Source organism: Nelumbo nucifera, chromosome 3, assembly GCF_055504915.1.
Source record: "Nelumbo nucifera cultivar China Antique chromosome 3, China Antique-T2T, whole genome shotgun sequence".
Taxonomy (NCBI): Eukaryota; Viridiplantae; Streptophyta; class Magnoliopsida; order Proteales; family Nelumbonaceae; genus Nelumbo; species Nelumbo nucifera.
Window position 1 is genome coordinate 98,177,744 of NC_142651.1, and position 26,596 is coordinate 98,204,339.

The window sequence follows — 26,596 nt, forward strand, 5'->3', positions numbered from 1 at the left end:
CTTGCTTCAAATCCACCCTAGGAAATAAAATAAATATCAATTCATATTTAAAAGCCAATAGCCAATGTTGATCTCAGCTATATGGGGTCTTGAGAGGGGTAGACTAGGTACACCGGTACAGTCCTAACCTTTGGCTTTTTTTCATGTAAAGTGGCCACCCTTAGACTCAAACATGCATTCTCACACTTACCAGCCCCAAGATTTTGCCATTACACCAAATAATGGTAATAATAGAAGCATAGACATGATTTTAAAGTATTTTATTATTATAAATTACTATATCGGCAAATTCTTTGGCTGAATGTCTAGCTAAGCCAAGGGCAGCTAGGGACTTTTGTATTGGGCACAACTGTAGCTTCATTTTGTTTTCTTCTTTGTTAGGATAGGCCGCAGCCTGTGCCTCACCAAGGGTTGTTTGTACTAGCTCATCCTTTTGTTCTAATAAAAGAAGTCACTTATCAAAAAAAAGGACAAAAGCAGTCATTGTTGGCATTTTGAATCATGCATATTGTTTTATTTTATTTGATATTTTATTTAAACTCTTATGGTCATGGATCCTACAATGCCAGTCCCAAGCCCAGATAAAGGTGGAGGGTGCATCAGGTTGACAATCATCATTTAAAACTTTTGCCAAACTCTTATGGTCATGGATCCTAATGATGATGGTTACAGCTAAATTTGAATTATGGTCTTATGCAGTTATGCTGTTGTATTTATTTTTTCATTCAGAAAAAAAAACACTAAGATGTCTGGAGTTGGGAGATTAAATCATGGTTAATTAAATTATGCAGATTATAAGAATGTCTCCAAAAAGGGGGAAATCACAAAGTTGTCATTTGTGACTACACAGTACAATACTTGAAATGATGAGCATTAAAAACAAAAATAAAGAGAAAGTGTTATGTTTGACCATTGAAATGTTATCGTTTAGATGATATGCTTGTGTATATGTGTACATGCAGATTGAAAAAATACCATTGGTATGATTAAGAAAATGAAGCTATTTTGAACAGGAACTAAAATGTAAGTTTGATTGAAACATATCAAGACAATGGAAATGTATCAAAAAAATATTGCAGTTGATTAAACCACTGGTGGAAAGTTATGGCTTAAAGATATTATATATGCTATGATAAGCTACAACTTCAAGCAAATTCAATTTAAAATTTTGCCTAAATATGCCATACCTAAATACATCCTGAAACATACAAGAAAATATCACAATCCTATACTGGAATTGTTCACTTTCCAGTTTTATAGCACTATGGCCTCGTTCGTTTGCATCGTTGTAACTTACCCGGGTAAGTGTACTTACCCATGTTCTTTTGGTTACCAGGATTCCCAGGTAAGTAACAGAATGACATTTTTACCCATAAAAAGCTAGTATAAAAATGGGCAAAGTTGCCCCATTATGCTTTATAAAATTCCCCCCCAGGTGGGAAAGTTACTTACCCACCTGTGAGATGGGTCAGTTTTACCCGGGAAATTGGAGCTTATTTTACCATGGGGCCCATTTGTAAATGCAAAAAGAACATTGTAAAGTTGGTCAATGGGAAAAAGATACCCATTGACCAACTTTCCCAAGCTTATTTATCAGTAAACAAACAGGGCCTAAGGCTTTAAAAGTTGGGAATAATCATACAACATTGTAGTTCAGTAAAAAAAATTGATTTTGGATATATCAACCTATCCAAAAACAAGAAATACTTGACAAGACTGATCATAAAATTATCGAATTGTGTTTGCAGTCTATCAAATTATTGACTACAAAAAAGAACTTCAATATCCAAAAACAAGAAATGCTTATCAAGACTGATCATAAAATTATTGAATTATGTTTTGCAGTCTATCAAATTATCAACTACAAAAAAAGAACTTGAAGTAAGTCAGGAAGAGCCGCCAGGAACCAATTTAAAGCTTTCCAAAGATTACCAATAGAGAAAAAAGAAATGAAACTTTCTGAATTTTTTTCTCCAAGATAGTGAATTGTTTGGCAACAGGGCTTGATAATACAAACCTCCATCTTATGCTTCCCATTAATTGCTTCTAAAGCTGCAATAGCTTGTTCCTTAGTCTCATACTTCAGAAAAGCACAGCCTGTCCCACAAAAGGAAATAAAAAGAACCACTCATAAATTAAAAATAATCTATGACCATTTAAACAAGAAAATAGGACTCATGATTCTAATCTGACAGCCCAAGAACAAGAGCTGCAAGGGTGTTTTTTATTGGTAACAAGAATTTATTAATTTATAAAGAAAACAATATTAATATAACATGAGTCAAGCAACCCCTCTTAGACATTTAGGCTAGAAACCACTACATAAACTCTTTTTTTTTATAAATTACATAAACCCTTTTAAAGCACTTAATGCAAGGGTTTATACAACCATCAAATAATAAGATAAAGATCAAAAGAAAAGGGGAAGAAATGAAAGGCCAAAGTTACCTTTGCTTGTCTGTTGAGAACCTCTCAGAATTTGAAGATCTTTTATAGTCCCATATTTGGAAAATAAAGCGGAAACTTCATCTTCAGAGATATTCTTTGGTAGCATACCAACAAAAAGCTTATGCTCTGGAGATCAATTCATTTATGAAAGAACAATTATCTCAAATGAAAACATCAGCAGACAGTAGAAAGTGGGGTTGGCATCACTATAATTTACAGTAGATATTTAGAGGCCAAGAATTACAGAAACGGTGCACAAATATCAAACCTAGCCTTTCTAATTCGCCATCTGCATACTTCACTTGTAATGGACTGGATGCCTGAATAAAAAAGAGAGGGTGCAGAATGCATTTAGTTAGAGCAAAGAATGACACCTTTTGCATTATGTAAAATAGTAATAACTTGTCATTACTATAGTTGCTACTAGTCAAAAAAATATATATATATAACATAAGCAACACAAAGTATTTTATCCGGGCTATAGCAAAAGATATGAGAATTAAAAGAACTGCAGCAAATATGACAACAAAAGATGTACAAAATAATAAATTTAAAAGACATCTTGCAGTAGAATTGGCCCTAGATGGTGCAAGGATCAAAAATATTGATATGATATGCCCTGCACTGGGCGTATCGTATCTGCATCCAAAGTCACTGAGACAATATAAAGGGTTTTGGGGTTTTGAATATTTGGGATGATAGAAGACATCCTAGTCAGCAAATATGACAATTATCAGGTCGATTAAATAAGAAAATTAGGTGTCTTTGTCAATCAATACACACAATACCCAATTTTTGGGTGTCATGTGTATTAATATTTTGATCATTGGTTTAGTGGACTCCAAGTAGTCACAATGTGGCTTACTTTAGTTCAGTATATATCAGGAAAAAGAAAAAGATGATAGTAGCTTTTTTTGCTGGTAACTTTGAAATTTTTTATTAAATTAGTAAAAGAATACCATGTACAATAAGCCATACAACCCATTGTATAGGCTGAGATCACCTATCCCTTAATTGTCTGTATTACATGATTGACCAGAACAAATTTTCCCTATTAACAACTTAACAAGCTAAAGTGCCAGCTAAACCTTTTTCTGATCTGCTCACCCGCTAGCTTTATCCACCAAATGTGATGATTAATCAAATATGACCATCCTTTTGTTGAAACAAAGTCATACTTCATTCTAAAGCACATTCGCCTGGTTCCTCCGTACACTTAGTCCAATAACTTTTTTTTGGTTTACTACTGCCATATTATGATAATGCATGAGAACAGACTTAGATGGTTCTTTATTTGATCGTTTGGTTATCTCTGCTTCAATAATTGATTAATTCGTGATCATGTCTTGGGATTTCTCCTCATCAAATTACTAATGTAGGAACTGAAACTTAGCAGGAAATCATGATATGATAATACATGAGAACAGACTTAGATGGTTCTTTTTTTGATCATTTGGTTATCTATGCTTCAATAATTGATTAATTTGTGATCATGTCTTAGGAATTCTCCTCATCAAATTACTAATGTAGGAACAGAAACTTAGCAGGAAATCATGGCATGAGAAATTGGAGTTTGGGCGGAATCTGGAAATGAGGGCCACAGACCGACAGCAATACATGTGGAGTTTAGCAGGTCCCAGAAATTTGATTGAATTGGAGATATTCAAAATTTCTCAAAAAAACTCACTCGTTTTCCCTGTCCAAACTTTCCTGTGAATATATACCAAACCAGTTAATGCATTTGTGACCCAAAACACCTTAAGAAGCAAATTTACATTTCCTTTGGTATTTTCCTATGGAAGCTCTAGTACCCATCAAGAAACCCCTATATCCAGCACCCTTCTTGCTTTTCAATCTTTTCTTCTAAGATCTCAACTCAAGTCAGATTTAATCCCAACTATTTGGAGTCAATTACACAAATCCTGTCCCACCCTTGTGCTCTATCAAGAGCAATGTTTTCTGTCAAACTACAAGTCTTTAAATCATTTTTTACCACTTCAGACCATGTTTTCTTTGATCTTCCCTTTGCTCTTTTAGAACCTTTTTTTATCAGAAACGATAACTTTCATTAGAGATAAATTAAACTGAAATACAGAAAGTCAACCCTTAATAGAAAAGGTTGATCCAATAAACATCAAATATTACAGCACTGCCCAATAAAGACTCTCCCTTACAGTCCCTTGTTTTGCTAGGGCGTCACCAAAACCATTTGCTGATCTCCTTACCCACTTGAACCAAACACCCACCTCCCTTGTTATGCTAAGAATTTTCCTTATCAGCTGTCTAAATTGCCAAATTCCCAGCTTCCCTGATTGCATCCACCCAATTACCAACTTGGAGTCTCCCTCTATCTCAATCTGATGTAGCCCCAATTGTTTGGCCAGTTTTACACCTTGATGTAGTACCAAGATTTTCGCTCTTAAGGAATCTCCAACTCCTATTGGACCAGAAAGCAGAGCCATTATCTTGCCTTCATTATCTCTGAAAACACCTCCTATACCAGATGGGCTTGGATTACCTATAGAGCTTCCATCAAAGTTCAGTTTCACCCTTTGTTGTGTTGGTGGGGACCAAACTTCCTATATCATAGCTTTGGAAGTAGTAGTAGATGCCACAATACCCCAACTTCTATAAATGTCTTCAACTGAGAAATCCTTAAAAAGATCACAAGATTTCAACCAATGGGAAACCTTAGTAGTTATTCCTTTCACAACCTCTTCCTTGGATCTACAACTGCCTTTGAAGATCCTATTGTTTCTTTCCTCCCACACTGACCACAATACAGCAGCTCTAGTGGCTCTCCACATAATCCTTCCACGAACCGTTGGTTGCCTATAAAAAACTAGATCAAAGAGGTTCACCACACTTGAGGAGGGAATCCACCTGCAGCCAAAGAGAGAAGAGAACCAAAACCAAATAAAGAACACAAAGGGACATAAGATTAGTAAATGTGAAATTGTCTCACTAGAACCCAAACAGAGGCAACAAACATGGGGGGAGAGGCACATATTTGGCCTCTTTTTCTGCAATAAATCCAAGGTGTCGATTTTTTGGAGTACCACTTCCCAACAAAAGGCCTAAATTTTAGGGGGTACAGGGCTACCCCACACCTCCTTTGAAGGAAAGTTCCCTACAAGGTTAAGCAAAATGTTATCGAAAGAAGAGCAATTGAAAAAACCAGAAGGGGAAGGTTTCCAAATTCTGCTATCTCTACAGGACTGATCAAGAAAGACTTCCCCTAATTGAGTGATCAAATCATCAACCATCCCCATTTCAGAATCCCTTAGACCTCTTCTCAATCCCAAATCCCAGGATTTATCAACAAACACTGAAGAGATCACTTTTCTTTTGTTTTCAAACAAGGAGTAAATAGAAGGAAATCTATCTCTAAGGGAGTTTTCACCAACCCAAACATCTCCCCAAAACAAGACTTTATTTCCAGCGCAGACATCATATTTGAAATAAGGAAGCATAAGAGGCAAAATACCTTGAATAGCTTTCCAAGGAGAACACTAAGAAGCCCTAGGGTCGAGTCCTGCATCCCAGTCGTTATTTGTCAATCCATGAATTCTAACAGTCACTCTAGACCAAAGTCTATCATGTTCCATCGGTACTCTCCAAATCCATTTCCCCAGCAAAGCCATGTTTCTTAATCTTATATTTCCTAACCCAAGGCCTCCATCATCCCTACTCCTAGAAATCACCTCCTACTTCACTAAGTGATCCTTCTTAATATCCCCTAATTCCCACAAGAAATCCCTTATTATCTTCTCTAACTAGTTAGCTACTTTCATTGGTACTCTAAAGGTAGATACGAAATAAACTAGCAGGTTGGCCAAGGTTGACTTGATTAAGATTATCATACCCCCTAAAGAGATGTAATTCCTCTTCCAATTTGCTAACCTCTTGGAGAATCTTTCAATTACAGGGTACCAAAAACTCTCAACCATTAGGTTCCCTCCCAGTGGTAGCCCCAAATATTGTAAAGGCCAGCCCCCCACTTCACACCCCAAAATCCTAGCTAGGGAATCCACCTCCTCTCCCCCTAAATTGAGCTCTGCCACACAGCTTTTTCCCTAGTTCAATTTAAGATTGGACTTCCTTTCAAATTGAAGCACTAAACTCTTTAAGTTCTGTAATTCCCCTTCCTCCCCATCACAAAACAAGATGATGTCATCTACAAATTGTAAGTGTGTGACCATCACCTCCTCCCTACCAATCCTCCAACCTCTTATCAAATTGTTCACATCAGCCCTCGAAATCATGGCACTCAACACATCAGCTACTAGGGTAAAGAGGAATGGGGACAATGGATCTCCTTGCCTAATACCCCTCTTTGCAGGAAAGAAACCCCTAGCTACACCACTCACCAATATTGAGAAATGACATGAAGAAATGGCATCCCTTTACCCAATTGCACCATCTCTCCCCAAACCCTCTCCGCTTGAGAACCTCTAGTAAAAAATCCCAGTCCACCATGTCATATGCCTTTTCAAGATCCAATTTGCAAATCAACCCCTTTTCCTTTCTCCTCTTCACCTCAACACATTCATTGGCAATAAGTATTTGATCTACAATTTGTCTTCCTTCTACAAAGGCCCCTTGATATGGTGAGATTAGAGATGGGAGGATCTTTTTTAATCTTAGCGCTAGGACCTTAGAGATGATCTTGTACATGCTTCCCACCAGGCTTATAGGTCTGAAATCCTTTGGTTGAAGAGTGTCCTTCTTAGGAACCAAGGCAATAAAAGTTGCATTTGCTCTCGAGTTATATTTGCCTCTCTCATAGAACTCTTCAAAAACCTCCAACAAATCCTCTCTAATTATCTCCCAACAATCTTGATAGAAGGCCATCAAAAAACCATCAGGCCTAGGAGCTTTAGATCGATCCATGAAGAAGATTGCATTTCTCACTTCTTGAGCCTTGAATCTTTTTTCCAAAGATTCCAATAAGACACTATCTTCCACCCTCCACTCCAAGTCCTCTAAGCTCTCACTAGGTCTCCCTGGGTTGTCATACACTAATTTGAAGTGATTAACCAAAGCTTGAGCTATATCATCTTCCCTTGTCAGCAATTGCCCATCCCCCTCCAATTTTGAAACAGAACTCTTCCTTCTCCCATATGCCAACGAATGAAAAACCCTTGTATTGATGCCCCCTTCCTTTAGCCATTTGCACATGGATTTTTGCCTCCAACTTATCTCCCCCTTCCTAAGAAGATCTTCCAGTTCCTGTTTCAAATTCCATCTTTCCACCCTACCCTCTTCCCCCAGCCGTCTTTCAGCTTCTAGTCCATCTAGTTCCTGCACTCTCTGACCGATTTCCACTTTCCTTCGCTCTAATCTACCAAAAACCTCTTTGTTCCAAATCTTGAGTCTAGCTTTCAAGAGTTGTAGTTTCTTGTAAAACCTATACCCCTTAACATCATTTCATTAGTATTTTCAATGAGTTGGGAGAAGATATGCAAAAAAATACAAATTTTAACAAGAGATATTTCTGGTAGATTCCCCAAGAAAATAGAGAGCTGATCTACCGATCAAATGATCTACTCTGTTCAGATCCAACTTCCCATTACATTTAGTTACAGGAATGAGAATTTGCTATCTTTCAGAAAAAGGGACATTTAGGTACTGATGGAAAAAAAAAAACCTTTAGGACAATTATTTTTGTTCACACAAGATTTAACAGGTTTAAAGAAGAGGGATCCAAACAAAATGGTAGCATCAATACTACCCATTCGGATAAGGAGGTTAGGGAAGGAGTCCCCTGCACTCTAGAGACAAGTCAATGCATGCAAATATGGATCAGAATGGCTATATGGTATTTTCATGATTCCCCCAGGACCTTATGGTGTGGACTGTGTTGACTTATGTGTTTCGATGGTAATAAACTCATTGAGAATACTAATGAAATGATGTTAAGTGTGTATCTGTGCCAAGTAAACCTTATTGAACCTCAATTGATTAACAATCTACTATGAAGAATCTTGGAATGAAATGCTTTTGGGTAGCTGTCTATCAACCAATCACTCTCCAAGGAAGACGCATGCTCCAAGAAGAAAGAAGAAAAAGGAAGAAGCATCAAGCTCTAGTGCTTTATATTGTGTCATTTTCTTAAGACTTGATATAATCATTTGCAGAAGGATGCACACTATGGGCTCTTGCTAACCAAACTCGGTTGACCTAACCTTAGAGACCAATGGCCAAAATTAGGTCCAACCCTTAGGTGTTCCCGTACTCTTTTTTTGATGAATGGTGTTCCCATACTCTTTGATGGACTTAAAAGTGAATATCTAAGTTTGAAAGCCTAAGGAAGTGATTTCCACACCTCTGGAATCAAAATCTCAAAGTTTCTAAGGTTTAGAGGAGTCAATAATCAATTGCTCTTGAAATAGTAGTTGACTATCCTTGACAGCAAAGACTAATGTCACCCAGTAGTTGACTACCCATGAAGGTATAGTCAACTACCTGTGACAACTGAGGCCAATGTTACTTAGACACTGCTTGGTAGTCAACTACAAAAAATCTATAGTCGACTATGTTTCACAGTTGAGACTAGATTTTTTTATCATTAACAGAATGCTTTATTAAAAATAATATTTTCGAAACTTAAGTACAAGAAAGGGGGGGGTAACCTATCTTAACTCCCCCACAACAAGGAACAAAGAAGAAAGCTAAAAATTAGCCCAAAAAATAGATTCCTTAAGCGCCCCTTGCTTGGCTAACCCGTCAGATATTAAGTTAGCACTTCTCTTCACCCAAATGTACTTCACCTCAATATCCCTACTCAGCCATTTAAATTTGTTCCTTTCATTTCTGTAGTTCCACAAACCATTGTTGTCTTCCTTCAGCCACCTAATCACCACCTCCACGTCCCCTTCAATGAAAGCATTGTATGTTTAATTCTCTTACTCTTTGGATTCCTTCCAGAACTGCTAGGATCTCAGCCCTAAGAGAGTCACCCTCTCCAATTGGACCTCAGAAAATAGCATTAATAATCCCAGCCTCGTTCCTGAACACTCCCCCAATCCCAGAAGGACCAGGCTTCCTTAAGCTACTACCATCAAAGTTCAGTTTTATGAATCCAGAAGGAGAGGGGCCCAAGAAGGTCTAGAAGTCCTCTTACATTGGGCAGAGGTTGCTATTTCTTTCCATTTTCTCAAAAGTTGAGACTAGATATTTGCTTAGCAATTGACTATTAGGAAGGAGTAGCAACTACCAGAGAAAAGAGATTCCTCTTCACGCGTAGTAGTCGACTACTAGCTCACGACAGTCAACTACTTGGTAAAAAATCTGACCGCTTGAAGGCATAACAGCTATTTCCTCTTCTAATAAGCCTTCAATCTCATTGGGAACTTGCTCTAAACATTTCTAAGTTTGGTTTAATCCATTCCCAATGGATCTATAATGGTTACTTGCTCTCAAGCACTATAAATTAGTGTTTTTGGATTGAAAACCTCAAAAGCTTGAATTGTAAAAATTGTCAAGTGAAAAGAGAGCATTGTGAGCAAGAGAGTTTAAGAGAAGAAGAGATTTCTAAGCTTAATCAGTTCATACAATGAAAAAAGCTTGTGTAGCCTTTTGGCTTAATTGTTTCTCACTGATATTTCTCAAATCTCTTTAAGTGATTGGGCTATCGCATTGTGTATACTCTTGCATTTGTTTTAGCTTGCATGTATCAGTTGTTAGTAGCCTATCAAGAGGCAATCCATTGTATTTGTGCTTTACACTGCTATTATCTTGTTGTAACAGTGTGTTCAAGTGTGAACACAATTAAAGGTCTGTTGACACCTATAAGCCCAACTGTTCAGATTTGGTTGACACCCGGAAGTTCAATCATTAAGGTCTTGTTGGCACCCAAAAGTCTAACTATTGTAAGGTTTTGCTAGCACCCAGAAGTCCAGCTTATTAGGGGAAATTCTCAAGAGGTTGCCTACAGAGGGGAAATAGGTCTAGGTTTGGCCAATGTTTTAAAAGTGCAAGGTGCAAAAAAGGCGCAAGGGCCATTTTGCGCCTGAGGCGCAAGGCGAGTCACACGCCTTTTTGAGGCAAGGCGCACAATTTAAAAAAAAGCTAAAAATTCAAAAAAAATGCAAAAAATTGCAAAAAAAATCAAAAGATTATAAAACACAATATTAATAAAAAATATAAACTTAAGTTTTAAAATAAATGTTTTAAAAAACCTATTATCTAAAATTAAAATACATAAATATAATATGTAAAGCATATTCAAATGAGAATTTAAAAATGAAATCAAACATATAAAACATTTTCAAGCATATAAAACCCACAATCTCTTTTTTTTCTCAATTGCATCAAGTAGCTAAGGTGCAACGCGCACCAGGCATGCACCTTTTGAATGGGCTGCACCTAGGACCTGGGCGAGGCACCTACCCTAAAATGTGTCTCGCCTGTGCGCCTAGGCGCGCCTTTTAAATCACTGGGTTTGGCCGAACCTTTATAAACCTCTATGTGCTTTACTTTGTTGCAATTGTTGACTTTGCTTATTACATCACTCTGCATTGCACACACAACCTTCCATTCTCAGTAGTTTTGCATTCTAAGTTTTAGGCTTTAATTGGGGGAAAATCCTTAGGAACCCAATTCAGCCCCTCTCTTGGGTTAGACTAACTAGGCAACAGAGTGTGCCACTGTGGATAGGCATCCTCAACCAATCCAAAAATTCCTCTAAATACATCTCTTGTGAAGTAGGCAAGGGTGATAGGATACAGTTTTGGGACAACAAATGGTATGGAAGGTGCTCTTGGAGGAAGGATTTCCCCTCTTTGTGCATCTTGACTAATGCAAAGGAGGCAACTATTACTGAAAGACATGAGATGGTTGCTAATATGGTGGTAAGGGTACCTAAGTTCCATCACAATGTCAATGTTTGGGAGCCAAACTCTCTTGTAGAATTGTTAGCCTCTACTCCCCATAAGACCTGGTTGTGAGGATACAAGAGTTTGGGACCTAAAACTAAATAACATGTTCTTGGGAAATCATATTATCTATCTCCCATAGGTGGGTCAAATACCCTTTTTCTTGGCAATGGCTATTAATGTTCTGAGCTCCTCTCACGGTGTCCGGCAGGTTTGCATTTTCGCGTTGTCGTTCAGGTTCGGAATAGATGGAGAGACGAAGCGACGAGGATTTTCAGGTGGTGAACAGGTGGAAGTCTGAACTGAATATCGAAGCGAAGAAAATACTACTTGAGAGTAGAAAGGCCAGAGGTAAGAATCTGCTAAAAGTTAGAGAAGACAGGAAGGCAATGTTACTTCTGTTTGAGGAAGCAGTGCTATGGTTGAAGGGGTTTATCAATGGAGTACTTCAATCGCTCAGAACAGTAGGGTGGAAAATGTATTAGAGCTGGAAAGGAAGAAATACAAAGTAGAGCTGAGGCGCAACAGGAAAGGCTGGTTCATTACCATCTCAGAATACTTTGGCGATAGGAAACAAATGGTTTGTTTACCGGAAGGGAAGCAGGCACAAGGGTGGACAGTTTTTGCAGATAACAGCAGTTTCTCGTCTCTGTGGACAGGCACTCACATAAGGAGCATGAGAAAGAACAAAGTACAGAGGATAGCCTCATAAATACTCGCGCCAGCCATTAAAGCAGAGCTCCTCTAGCTGTGGAGAGGCAATAGCGAGTTCAAATAGAGGGATGAAGGAGTAATTTGAGACTGAGCAAGGTGATTGGGAGCGGAGAATGGTGATAACAGCCAACAAGGATATACAGGATTGGAGGAAGATTCTGAAGTCCGTGGTGCATAACTTGAAACTGGAAACTGAGGTTGCTCTGAAGCCATTCTCGAACAGGGATGCAGTGATTGGGAGCGGAGAATGGTGATAACAGCCAACAAGGATATACAGGATTGGAGGAAGATTCTGAAGTCCGTGGTGCATAACTTGAAACTGGAAACTGAGGTTGCTCTGAAGCCATTCTCGAACAGGGATGCAGTGTTAAGAATTGATGATGAGGTAAACAGGGGATTTACAGCATTTGAATGTGAAGAAGGTTTGGTCCAAGTCCAGAACTGGAAGCCGTTGTGTAATGAGATGGAACATACTAGTGGAAGCTTTCTGCTAAAACTGGTAGGACTTCCCTTCCATATTTGGAATGAGTCAAACCTGGGAAACATAGTGAAGCTGTTGGGTAGGGCAATGGAGGAAGTCCAGTTGCAAGACCTTCATGCCGCAGAGGTTAGAATTATTGGGGTGAAACCAGAATCGATCCCAAGAACAATCAAAGTTCTTGCTGATGGAGCATGGTATAGAGTTTGGCTGGTTTCAGAGGTAGAGGCAGAGCTCTGGGGACGAATAACCAAGGTAGAAGACGATGCTGACGTGGCGGGCTGGATTACATGTGGCACACAGGTGTTGGTGAGAAGGGTCGAAGAACAGTACATGCCTAAACAGGAAGCTGGAAAGTCGGAGGAAGAAAACCAAAAGACACGCAAGCTATTAAAAGAAAAAAAAATTGAAAGATTTTGAATTAAATGGGAAATTAGGGGCCCGGGCTTCATTTGTTAATGTGGTTAAGGGGGGTGGACCTGTCAAAGGTTTGGTGCGGGCCGGTCTATCTGAACCAATAGGAGGACAGAACGGTTCAAATAAGGGTTCGAAACTCAATCCACATGACTGTTTAAGTGAGCAGCACGTGGATCAGGGGGAGGTAGTGTGGACTATAGACGATAGAAATCGTCTATCTTCAAAGAAGAAGAAGAAGGGTCTTGGGGGTTCACCAGTTTCGACCAGGCGGACAGAACAGACCACAGGTTCCTTACAATGGATCTCTCGCCCAGTTTCTGATATACCTTGGGAGGGCCAATCTTCACAGGATCAGCCAAATCCCAGGTACACAAGAGATTGTAACGAGGAGAAGGAGGATATCGATGAGGGCTGGATAGACTGCAACTTGGAAGAAGCAGAAGTGGAAGAAGATTCGAACAACCAATCCAGCATAGGAAGTGTTGAGTTTGAGAAGATGCCAGAGGAAGAGGTAGCAGCAACTTTGAATCTTGGTATGCTGTTTACAGAAGAAGTAGAAGAAGATTTTTGCAAAGAGCAGCCTCTTTGCTGTGTCAGTAAAGAGCCAATCATCAGAGCGGAACACAGTCCTAATTTTAGGGATGAAAACTCTGACTCACACTCAGAAGCTTCATTGCCAAATCTTTCTGATAGACAGGAGAGGTGTAAGGAAGTATTTGAGACTACCCAGAAGAAAGACAAGGCTACAGAAGTGAGGGACAAACAGCAGGGTGAGAGAAGAGATCACTGTATAACAAAGGAGACGGGAAGGCAAACTCATCAGAACCGAGCCAAGGAGTTGGATGACTCCCACACTCCTTTTCAGGGCCTGACAGATTCTGCATCCACTTCCAGAATTCCTATGCTTTCCCAACATAACCCAGGTAACTGTGTCCTTTCAGTTTGTGATACTAATGTCTGCTCTGTATCCTGTGTGCCAGATACTGATCCCAATCCAGAAGTTACAGCCTGTGTAGGAGAGGAAGGGGTAAGAGATAGCAGTGGAAATAGGGAGGGTCAGGAGAGAGAGGTAGGAAGAGAAGAGGAAGTAAACAGAAATAAAAGAATCCTGGAAATCCTTGAGAGACTGTTAAGTGAAGTTGAGGAGAATAATTTACAAAAAGAAGGGGCAGAGGGGGTTAGTAGAGAAGGCATTGAGGAGGAAGGAGGTAGAGGTGGGGAAGAAGGTCAGGAAGAGAGAAATAGGAAGTTAGACAAAAGAGAGCTGACTAGTGAGGATTCTGTGGCAGCATTTGCGCAGAAGTTGGGGTGTAAACTGAAAGATCCAAATGACCTCGAAGTGTTTTTACAAAAAAAGAGAGAAGTTAAGGTTAAAAGGAGAAAACCGAGTGAAGCTGAAAGATTGATTAAGGATGTTGAAGGAGATAAAAGTTTTGGTGTTAGAGGGGAAAGGAGGAAAGGAAATAAGTAAGGGTAATAGGTGTAAGGGAGTACAAAGATAAATGAGGATTATAAGCTAGAATATTAGAGGATTGGGAAGTGCAAGGAAGAGAGCAGTAATAAAAGAGGCCATCAAGAAAATAGATCCAGACGTGGTACTGTTGCAGGAGGCCAAAAGAGCAAAACTTGACATCAAGTGGGCAAGGAGTGTATGGAGAGGTAGGGGGATTAGTTGGGCGGCTCTGCCTTCCTGGGGGTCTGCAGGAGGTGTTGTGACAATGTGGATGAATGATGTACTCGTAGGTATGAAGGAATTGATAGGACAATTTTCAGTTTCCTTGAAGTTTAAGCAAGTGGAGGATAGATTGAATGGGTGTTAACCAATGTCTATGGGCCGAATGACTATAGACAGAGGAGGAAGCTATGGGAAGAACTGGCTGACATAAGGGGATTGTGGGAAGGGCTATGGTGTCTAGGAGGTGACTTCAATGTAATTAGATTCTTGGAAGAAACAAACAGTCCTAGGCAGAGGTCATCCATGAACATGAGGAAATTTAATCAATTTGTGGATACCTATGAACTTAAAGAGATCCCATTATGACAGTTGTTTTACTTGGTCCAATCTCCAAGTGAATCCAAGTTGGACAGATTCTTATTCTCAAATGGCTGGGAAGAACATTGGGGGAATTTGATCTCTAAAGCACTTCCAAGGGTGACCTCCGACCTCTAGCCTATTGTAATTTGTAAGGAGGAGGTGAGAAATGCAGGCCCTGCTCCATTTAGATTTAAAAATATGTGGTTAGGACACCTGGGATTCATCAAGAAAGTTAAAGAGTGGTGGTTAGAGAGCAATCCAACAGTGGAATTGATTGCTTGAAATAGAAAAGCAACAATGATTTACTTGAAATAGAAAGTTTGCATATAGAGCTGTTGTTTTTAGAGTAAGAGATTGAAGAGGCAGATGGCGGGAAGATTAGAAATGGTGAAGAAAATGGTCCTAAAGCTGTGAAAACTCCTCTTCCCTTCGTCGAGGGAGCTGACCCTGAGTCTAATGAATTACAGGATGTTGGTGGAGAGGGACAAGAATTGGTCGTGAGGATGGATGTGGGTATTCCAGTGTCGGAAACACAGAGAAAGGATTTCCAAGTGGGTAGGTCGTCAAGAAGTGATTCTTTCACTATGTCTACTTCACAACTTTGTCCAAAAAGGGGAAAGGCATTAAAACCATTTGTTGCCTGTCAGCAACTCAATTCCAGCGATCCAGTGATTCTAGTCCTACCCCCGTCCTACCAGGTATGGGTGTCAATTCTTTTTTAGGTACTAACTTGTGTGCTATGCCTGTAACAGATATTCCAGCTTCCCATCCAAGAGGTTCTGATGCAAGAGAGAGAGTGATGGAAGGAAGTAGTAAGGGGGAGGCGGACAGAATTTGGGAGTTGATCTGTACAATGATGGTGGAACTAAAAAAAGGGAAGGATTCTTAGAGAGATGTTGTAGCCAAAATAAGTGTGAGCAGGGTAAAATTCTTCCTCAGACATTGGCTGGAAAGGATGGAGAAAAGAAAGATGATGATTGTTGTATTATGAAGGGGGGGAAAGGAACAACGAAGAAAAAAAGATCTGAAGTGGAAAAGCTAATCTCAGACATTGAGGGAGATTTAGAATTTAGTGGTAGAGGGGATAGGAGGAAGGGCCGAAAATGAGGAGATTATGGCCCTTTCATGGGTGTTTTTGCTATTTTGTCTCGATGAAAATTATTAGCTAGAATGTAAGAGGGTTAGGGAGTGCAAGAAAGAGAAGGGTGATCAAAGACCTACTCCGAAGGGAAAAACCCGATATTGTGTTGTTACAAGAATCAAAAATGATGGAATTAGATGGGAGATGGGTGAGGAGTTTTTGGAGGTCTAGAGGTTTAGGTCGGAGCTCATCTCCTTCTTGGGGAGCCTCGGGGGGGATCGTAACACTGTGGAGGGAGGATGTGGTGGAAGTAGTGGAAGAATTGATAAGCAGATTCCCAGTTAACGTTAAGTGTAAGAATGTAGAGGATGGGTGTGTATGGGTCTTAACCAATGTTTATGGCCCTAATTCCTATAGAGAGATGAATGAGATGTGGGAGGAACTATATACAATCAAGGGGCTATGGAATGGCCTTTGGTGCCTGGGCGGGGATTTTAATGTCATTAGATTCTCTGATGAAACCAGTAATCCCCAACAAGTAATTACAACAAGCATGAGGAAATTTAATGGTTTTATTGAAGAATGTGAATTGAAGGAAATACCTCTGTTGCAAGCCAGTTACGCTAGGTCCAACCTTCAGGAAACCCCTTTGTGTTCGAAGTTGGACAGGTTCTTATTTAACCTTGCCTGAGAGAATAGTTTGGAAAACTTGGTTGCTAGAGCATTACCCAGGGTCACCTACGATCACTGTTCTATCCAGATAGGTACTGAGTTTTTTCCTACAGGACCCAAACCTTTTAAATTCGAAAATATGTGGCTTACCCATCCAGATTTTGTGAAAAAAAGTGAAGGAATGGTGGTGTGAGGAGGAGAGGGGGGTAAGATGGAAGGGGATCAAGTTTCATAAGAAATTAAAAAGGTTGAGAGACAAAATAAAAGAGTGGAATAGAGATCATTTTGGTAGAATTGAGGAGCAAAAATTGTGCCTAATCTCTCGAATAGAAAACTTGGATGTAAAGGAATCTCAAAATGGGTTGACCAAGGAGGACAGAGTGTTAAGGAGACAAGTGAAAAAGGATTTGGAAGAGGTGTTACTAAGGGAAGAAATCAATTGGAGACAAAAATCTAGACACAAGTGGATTAAGGAAGGCGATGGGAACACTAGATTTTTCCATGATTTGGCAAATGGGAGACGAAGAAAGAATCTTGTGACCAAGCTAGAGATAGGAGAGGAGGTGATTACCAACCAGGATGACATAGCTAGAAAATTTGTGGACCACTTCAAATTGATTTATAAAAGATCTTTGAGTGAGAGAGCAGTCATGGAAGGGGTGGAATGGCCAAAAATTGATGACGGAGTGGCAAGGTGGCTGAAAAAGGATTTCGAGGAAGAAGAGATTAAGAAAGCTATCTTTCTAATGGGTTTTTATCGAGACTATTGGGAGGTGTTGAAAGAGGATTTAGTTGAAGTCTTTAAGGAATTTGCAGACAATCACATTATAAGCCCTGGAATCAATGCCTACTTTTTGGCCTTGATACCTAAGAAGAATGATGCCAACCACCCAAAAGATTATAGGCCTATTAGTCTGGTGACAAGCATCTATAAAATCCTGGCTAAAGTGCTCTCGTTGAGGATCAAAACAGTCTTCCCTTCTATCATTAGTGAAACCCAGGGGGCTTTCATTCAAGGGCGACAAATAACAGATCAGATCTTAATTGCGAATGAGTGTGTGGAGGAAATGAAAAGGTCTAGGAAGAGAGGTTTCATTTGTAAATTGGATCTTGAAAAGGCCTATGATTTGGTGGACTAGGAGTTTCTATTAGAGGTTATGCGAAACTGGGGATTTGGGGACAAGTGGTGTAGTTGGATTTTTGGGTGTGTCAGTACTTGTCACTACTCTATTCTGGTAAATGGTATGGTAAGGGACTTTTTTCCAGCTTGCAGGGGTGTCAGGCAAGGGGATTCACTCTCACCCTTCCTTTTTACCTTAGTAGCTGATGTGATTAGTAGGATCATTACTAAGGCTGACAGTGAAGATGCCATTAGGGGTTGGAGAATAGAAAGACACCAAGTCCTTGTCACCCACCTTCAGATTGCAGATGACCTAATGATCTTTTGTGAAGAAGGCTTTAGCGAAAAGGTAGCAAACCTAAAGGAGCTAATCAAAGGATTTGAAAGTATTTCTAATTTGAGAATAAATTTGGAAAAGAGCTGCATAGTGGGTATAAATTTGGAGGTAGGGGAGGTCGAGGCTATTGCAAAGTGTCTTGAGTGTTCCACCTCTGCTTGGCCTATGTCATACCTAGGGCTTCCTTTAGGGGCAAATCCTAGGGAGAGTAGATTTTGGACCCTAGTGATAGAAAAGTTTGAGAACTCTTTAGGAGGGAGAATTACCCTAATAAGAGCTACCTTGGCTAACTTACCTACCTATTTTTTGTCTGTATTTAGGATACCAGTTAAGGAAGCTAGGAAACTGGAGAAGTTGATGAGAGATTTCTTATGGGATCTGGGACAAGAAAAAAAGGATCACTTGGTTAATTGGGAAATTGTGTGCAGAAGTAAAGAAGAGGGGGGTTTGGGACTTGGGAGGGTAACTGGAAAAAATCAAGCTCTGTTAGGGAAATGGTTGTGGCGATGGCCATTGGAAAGAGAGAGATGGTGGCATGAGGTGGAGGGAAGCATTCATGGAAGGTCAGAGAATGGATGGGATGTTGGTGTATAAGGCAGGCTAACCTAGCAGCACCTTGGAAGGCCATTCACAACACCTTTCCTCAATTCCTCAATTTTATCAGGTATGAAGTTTGTTCTGGCAACGCTGTTCATTTTTGGGAGGATATTTGGGTAGGAGACACACCTTTAAAGGATTGTTCCCTTCGCTATTTTCTATTTCTTTGTACAAAAAAGAGGTGGTCTCAAAATTTGTCTCACCTTTGGGAGCACCCTTAGATCCTACTTGGGATTTTGGGTTTAGTAGAGGACTTAGGGATGATGAAATTGAATCTCTGTCTGTCCTGCTTGGTTGTCTTAATCAAGTTTGTTTGGATCCCTCCAAGCCAGATAAGAGGGTATAGACTCCTAGACCCAATGGAACCTTCACTTGTGCTTCTTTCTTCAAGTCCATCTCTCAACTTTCTACTCATCAACCCTTTCCGTCAAAAGAAATTTGGTGCAAGCCAGTTCCCCCAAAAATTATGGCGTTTTGTTGGAAAGTATTCCATGGGAAAGTAAACACTCTAAATAACCTACAAAAGAAAAGACCTTTCCTCTGTATTTCTCCTAATTGGTGTATCCTCTGTAGAGCTCACGGTGATGATTGTTACCACCTATTAATATCTTGTCCTTTTTCTGCAGACCTTTGGGCTTGGCTACTTTCGTTGTTTGGGAGTAGTTGGAGTCTACCAACAAAATAGGGAGAATTATGTGGAGATGTGCTCGTGCTGCCTTGATTTGGACTCTTTGGGAAGAAAGGAATGCTAGAATTTTTCAAGAAAAGGAAAGGAGTAGTTAGGAATTGAAAGACTGTGTGCTAAATAGGGCAATACCTTTGTTGAAGACCTTGGAAATCTTTCATCAATTCTCCTTTAATGACCTTTGGAGAAATTGGTCAGCAGTAGCAAGGTGTTCATCCCTAAATGACAAATCAATTACAAGCTGGTCTCCTCCATCCGAAGGCTCACTAAAGTTGAACTTTGATGGAAGTAGCATGGGTAATCCAGGATTATCCGGAATGGGGGGTGCTTTGAGAAATGAGAAGGGAGAGATTTTGTTGCTCTACTCAGGTCCCTTGGGAATTGGGGACTCCATCAGGGCAGAACTTTTAGCTCTTGTACAAGGGGTCCAATTTGCAAACCAGCTGGGGGTACAATACCTAACAATCGAGGGGGATTCCAAAGTGGTGGTGGGTTGGTTGAAAAATCCTAAAGAGGCTATGTGGCGTTACAAAAATGAAATGAAGAAATTTAGTTGGTTGACAAGGAATATGTTGGTCATTGTACAGTGGGTGGGGAGATCAGCAAATACTTTGTTAGATTTGTTAGCCAAGCAAGGGGTAAATAGGGAAGAATTGTTTGGGCACAGTTGTGATTCTTGCTTTTCTTTCCTAGTTTACTTGTAAGATTCAAGAAGGGGTTGCAGCTCATGCCTTTCCCTGGGATGTTGTATGAACAGACTCTAAATCTGCTTCTGAATTAATAAATTTATTATCATTCATCAAAAAAAAAATCCAATAGTGGAATGGAGTGGAATGTAGTTTCACAAAAAGCTCCAATATCTAAAAGTTAGAATCAAGGAATGGAATCTTTTAGAGTTTGGGAGACTGGAGGAAAGGAAGCAAACTGTGACAACACAAATTGAAGTCCTGGATAACAAAGAAGGGAGGAGTTGCCTTACAAAAGAGGATAAGGAACAAAGATGGAAATTGCGCAAACAGTTAGAGGACTATCTTCTTCAGGAGGAAATAAGTTGGAGGCAAAAGTCAAGATGCAAGTGGCAAAAAGAGGGGGATAGGAATACCAAGTTGTTTCATGTTGTGGCAAGTGGAAAGAAAAAAATTTTATCTCAAATCTGGAGATTGAAGGGGTAACAATTCCACATTCATTGTTGGGAGATATTACTAGGATTGTTGGGAGATAATAAAAGAGGATATACGGTTGGTATTTGATGAATTCTATACTAGAGTAATGGTTAACCTTGGGCTAAATTCCACATTCATTGCCTTGGTACCCAAGAAAAGAAATGCAAACCATCTGAAGGATTATAGGCCGATCAGCCTAGTTAACAACCTCTATAAGATCATCACTAAGGTGATGTCCATTAGAATTAGAAAGGTGCTCCCAACAATCATAGCAAATAACCAAGGAGTTTTTGTGAAGGGGAGGCAAATAACAGATCAGATACTTATAGCAAATGAGAACTTGGAGGATTTCAAGAGATCCAAGAAAAAAGGGGTGGTTTGTAAATTGGACTTGGAAAAGGCTTATGACTTGGTTGATTGGTCTTTCTTCCTAGAGGAGATGATCAATTTTGGGTTTCGAGATAATTGGTTCAAGTGGGTGATGGGTTGCATTAGGAACTTCTATTACTCCATTTTGGTGAATGGGAAAGTGGTGGATTTCTTTCCAACTTTGAGAGGGATTAGACAAAGAGACCCCCTCTCCCCTTTTTTATTTACTTTGGTTGCAGAAGTGTTGGGGAGACTAATTTCCAAAGCAGACTCCAAGGATTTAATAAGAGGATGGAGAGTTGGAAGGGAGAACATACCACTCACACACTTGCAATTTGCAAATGACACATTACTCTATTGTGAAGGAGGTGATACCAATAGGATCAGAAACTTGAAGCTCACCATACAACTCTTCGAGCAAATGTCAAACCTTAAAGTGAAATTTGAGAAAAGTTGTATAGTTGGAGTTAACATGGGGGAGGGGGAGGTATCTGAGTGTGCAGACATTCTAAAGTGTGCAGTAGCTAATTGGCCCTTTAACTACCTTGGTTTGCCATTGTAAGATAATCCTCAAAAAGGTGAGTTTTGGGCTCCGGTTGTGGAGAGGTTTGAAAAGAGACTTGTCAACTAGAAAAAAAATTATTTGTCTCTTGGAGGGAAAATCACTCTAATTAGGTCTACCCTAGCTAACCTCCCTACCTATTTTTTATCAGTCTTTAAGATTCTGGTTAGAGTGGCTAGTAGGCTAGAAAACTAATGAGAGATTTTCTCTGGGAGTCGAGGGAGGAGAAGAAGGGCCATAGGGTTAAGTGGGAGGTGGTGTGTAGGAGTAAGGAGGGAGGTCTAGGTAATGGGAACGTAAGGAATAGGAACCTGGCACTATTAGGGAAGTGGCTGTGGAGATTCTCATTGGAGAAAGAAAAACTTTGGGTTAAGATAGTGGGTAGTATTCATGGGGTTACAGACAACGGATGGGACTCTGGGATTCTGGCAAGGACTACAAGAGCATTTCCCTAGAAATCCATTCAAGTTATTTTGCCCTTGTTCTCTCCCTAGATCAGGTATGATTTACACTCAGGCAACCTCATTAAATTTTGGGAGCACGTTTGGGTAGGAGGTACTTCTTTAAAAGACCAATTTCCAACTCTTTTTGCTATCTCTACCCTTAAAAATGAACTGATTTCCTCCTTCCTTGTACCTTCCAACTCAACTTCTAGGTTCAGCTGGAACTTGGGATTGAGAAGAGACATCAGGGACGCAAAGTTAGGCTGTACTTTATCCTTGTTATCTATCCTTGAAGGGGTCTTCCTAGAACCAACAAAAGCAGACAGTAGAATTTGGACACTCACTCTCTCGAGTTCCTTCACCTGTATCTCTTTCTTTAAAGCCCTAATACAACCTTCTTCTACCGGACTGTCCTTTCCTGTTAAAGAGGTGTGGCATCAACCTATACCTCCAAAGGTTGGGAGCTTTTGTTGGGAAGCCTTTCTAGAAAGAGTTAATACAGACGATTTATTTCAAAGAAAAAGACCTAATAATTGTTTGTCTCCTCACTAGTGTGTCCTTTGTAAATCCAATGGTTAGTCTAGATACCATTTACTAATTTCCTGTCAGTTTGCTAAAGTCATCTGCGAATGGTTTACTTCTCTGTTTGGGTGCAGGTGGACTCCCCCTTTGAATGTGCAAAGCTTATTCACTTCCATGCCTAACTAGTCAACAAAAAGGGCTAAGACTATGTGGAGATGTGTTAGGGCCGCAGTTTGTTGGACTGTTTGGGAGGAGAGGAATTCACGGATTTTTTCAGATAAGGAGAGAAGCTTGGAAGTAATTTTGGAGGTTATTCATATTAGGGTGATACGTTGGTAATTGGTTGAAAACTTTGGATTTGTTTGCAGATTTCTTAGTTGATGAGTTGCTAAGGAACTGGAAGGAAATTGCATTTCAGATAAAAAGGCTTCAAGTTCATGTTGGACCCCTCCACCTCATGGTTTTACTAAACTGAATTTCGATGGCAGCAGTATGGGCAATCCAGGGCCCTCCGGAATAGGGGGAGTGATAAGAGATGAAAAAGGGAATCTGTTAGCTATATATTCTAGTCCAATTGGGGTGGGAGATTCTTTGAGGGTTGAGATACTAGCAGCCCTTGAAGGGGTACAAAGGGTCAAGGACATGAATATTAATAAATTGATCATAGAAGGAGATTCTGAAATTGTGAACTGGCTAAAAGAGGACAACTCTAGGCTCTGGAATTACAGCAATTAAAAAAAGAAATTTAAGTGGCTGACTAAGGACATTGAAATTCAATTTACATGGGTAAAGAGAAGTGCAAATTCATTGGCAGATGATCTAGCTAGGCAAGGGGTGAACAGAAACTCTATGTTTTGGGCTATGCTGTAATTGCTTTACATTTTGGGTGTACATTAGTTGTATTCGGGAGTTAAGATTGTTTAGCTCCTTTGCTTTGTAATTTTCAATACTTTAATAAAATTCACTATTATTGATCAAAAAAACATGGCTATTAATGTTCCTCCTAAGGTATTTTTTTTTATTTTGGGCACCTTAGTAAGTTCCTTCTAGGGGTGGACTCGAGCTGAGCCAATGTGAGCCGAATATCTAGTTATTCGAGCTCAGCTTGGCAAAACATGAGACTTGAGTTCGAGCTCGAGCTCAATTCGAGCTAGAAACATGAGCTTGAATTCAACTCGACTCAAAAGCTTATATGTTCAACTTCAGTTCGGCTTGAGCTAGACATTGAGTCACTGAGCCAAGCTTTATATATAAAATAAAATAAAAAACTATACATGTAAAACCTATACATATAAAAAATTAAAAATTATACACATCAAAGATTATATATAATTATACATATAAATAATTATTTCTTATTATACATATAAAAAACAAATAATATTATATATAATATAGGCTTCAAGATCGAAGCTTAGAACAAGCTGAATCAAGATTTTTACGAGCCAAGCTTGAATTCAGTTCATGTCCACCCCTAGTTCCCTCTATGGGTCATATACCCCTTTAACATTTTTTTTTTTTGATCAATACATATACCCCTTTAACATTGACCACCTGATTTCAAGGGACGGGGCCTTGCATAATGTAAGTTCCCATTTGGCACACGAAAAGAATCAGTGGAACATCTTATGCATTGCTTGTTTTAACTAGGAAATTTGGTAGCATACTGGCACTTTATAAGCCTTTCTGGGAGGCAATGGGTTATTCATTGGGTCATTTTCTTTCCTTATTGACGCCCGTCAAGTCAAAGGCTTCAGTAGGTAGGATCCATGGGAACTAGACTAGCACCTTTTGCTATTTGTCATTGTATGTAAAAGGAAACAAGCACCAAAAATTTTTAGCAAAAGCAATGGGTGGTCACTGTTGTCAATGGGAAAGATTGATCACATGATTTCCTTTTGGGCTCCTATCATAGAAGAGTTCATGCGTCTGACCTTTAATTACTTTTTTTTAATGAGTGGAATAATATCATTCTTCAAACCCCAAGAATATGCAATTAAAGTGAAAAGGAATTAAATAGGTGACAGGGTTAGCCTACCCTAGACTATTGTACATATCTATTCTTTTCATTATTAATAGAACTCTGATTTTAACCAATAAAAAACATCATTCTTGAGACCCCAAGTTGATTGAGAAAGATGTTTCTTTGATGTAAATGAGGCTAAGCACATAAAAAAAATACAACCTCAGGTGATAAAATGTTACAATTTACAAATACAAAGAGAAGCAACAATACCCCCTCCCTGCCACCAAATCTTCACACAAAATGGAGTGGTCAATTTTTAACTTTTTGTCATCTTTGTCTCTTGGTTAATGGAGTGGCAGTTGTCAAGGCAACACATATACTAGGCGCCCACCCAGAGACTTAAGCGGGTGGCGACTAGGCGGGCGCCTATATACAAGGTGGGCGCCTACATACATCTACTAACTTTTTTTTAATTTGTTATTTTGATATTTTATTAGATGTTTATTCTTTTAAAATAAAACCGGTTACATACTATCGTTATTTTATTATTAAGACAACTATACAAAGTGTTTTTCTTCTTCTTCGGTTACATGCACAAGGGTTTCTTCAGTTCGATTGGAGAGGGAGGAAAACCGAAGACTTCATTCCCCAGCCCAACTCCATCGCACCTCAGCTTCCCTAATCCCCTATACTTCTTCTTCCACCCCTATACTCCTCTCCTCCCTTCCTAGTTCCTGCACTTATTTATTTATTTTTTTTCGGTTAATAGTTAGTGTACATGCTTGCTAGTTAGTGTATAGTTAGTGTACTGTGTACATGCTTGCTGGTTTTTCAGTTAATAGTTAGTGTACATGCTTGCTAGTTAGTATATAGTTAGTGCACTGTGTACATGCTTGCTAGTTATATGAAATTTATAGTTTTATACTCATTTGAATGATTTATAGAGTTAATAGTTAGTGTACATGCTTGCTAGTTAGCACAGAAAACCAATAAAATAGCTTACAAAAGCATAGATAAAGTAAAAACTCAAAAAAAATTAATATTTTAAAATTCCAACGCCTAGGCGCCTGGGCGCCCTGTGGTCGCCTAGCCTCGCCTTGGCGCCTTGAAAACTATGGAGTGGTCAAAGATTTCTTTCCAACCTGTAGGGGAGTAAGGCAAGGAGACCCTCTTTCACCCTTCCTTTTCATCTTAATAGCTGATGTCCTTAGTAGAATGATCTCAAAGGAAATGGGTGGAGAATAGGCAGGGATAGAATTTCTATTACCCATCTTCAATTTGCAGATGATATACTAATTCTTTGTGAAGAGGGTGATATTGAGAAAGTAAGAAATCGAAAGGTGTTGGTGGAAAGATTTGAAAGGATTTCCAATCTGAGAGCCAATCTTGGAAAAAATAGTGTGGCAGGAGTAAATTTGGAAAGTGGAGAGGCGAAGGTTATTTCAGAATGTTTAGAATGTTCTACTTCTAATTGGCCTATGACCTACCTAGGGTTTCCATTAGGGGTAAACCCTAGGGAAAGCAGATTTTGGTGCCCGGTTATTGAGAATTTTGAAAAGAGATTGGCCTCTTGGAAAAAGAACTACATTTCGTTGGGGGGGGTAAAATCACTTTGATTAGAGAGCCACCCTGCTAACCTACCAACCTACTTTCTATCTATCTTTAGGATTCGAGCCAGGGAAGCCAAGAAACTGGAGAAACTGATGAGGGATTTCTTATGGGAACCGGGGGGAGAGTAGGAAGGAGCATCTAATAAAGTGGGAAGTGGTATGTAGGAGTAAAGAGGAGGGAGGGTTGGGAATAGGGAATATACTGCAAAAGAACACAGCGTTGTTAGGGAAGTGGTTATGGAGGTGGACAATAGAGAGAGACAGATTGTGGCACGAGGTAGCAGGAAGTATTCACGGTCATTCAAAAAACAGATGGAACACAGGAGTATCCAGGCGGGCAACTTTGGCAACACCTTGGAAGGCAATCCACAATGTTCTCCCTCAATTTCGTAACTTTCTCAGGTATGGTGTTTGTGATGGTAATTCAGTTCTTTTTTGGGAGGAAACTTGGGTTGAAGAGACTCCTTTGAAGGACCTCTTCCTGCCTTTGTTCATTGT

The 26,596-nt window shown here is 39.6% G+C and overlaps 1 protein-coding gene across 3 annotated transcripts in view; it reads right to left on the bottom strand.

Moving 5' to 3' along the window:
• Nucleotides 1-26,596, bottom strand: part of LOC104588423 (RNA-binding protein BRN1-like) — a 41,138-nt gene that overhangs the window by 11,291 nt on the left and 3,251 nt on the right. For all 3 annotated transcript variants that reach the window (XR_016084119.1, XR_016084118.1, XM_088901351.1), the window contains exons 3-5: nt 2,717-2,768; nt 2,449-2,574; nt 2,018-2,097 (exon numbers count right to left, since the gene is read on the bottom strand). Coding sequence is in view for 1 of the 3 variants with exons in the window: in XM_088901351.1 (XP_088757477.1) it covers nt 2,018-2,097; nt 2,449-2,574; nt 2,717-2,768 (258 nt within the window). In the remaining 2 variants the exon portion in view is untranslated. The remainder of the gene's footprint in view (nt 1-2,017; nt 2,098-2,448; nt 2,575-2,716; nt 2,769-26,596) is intronic.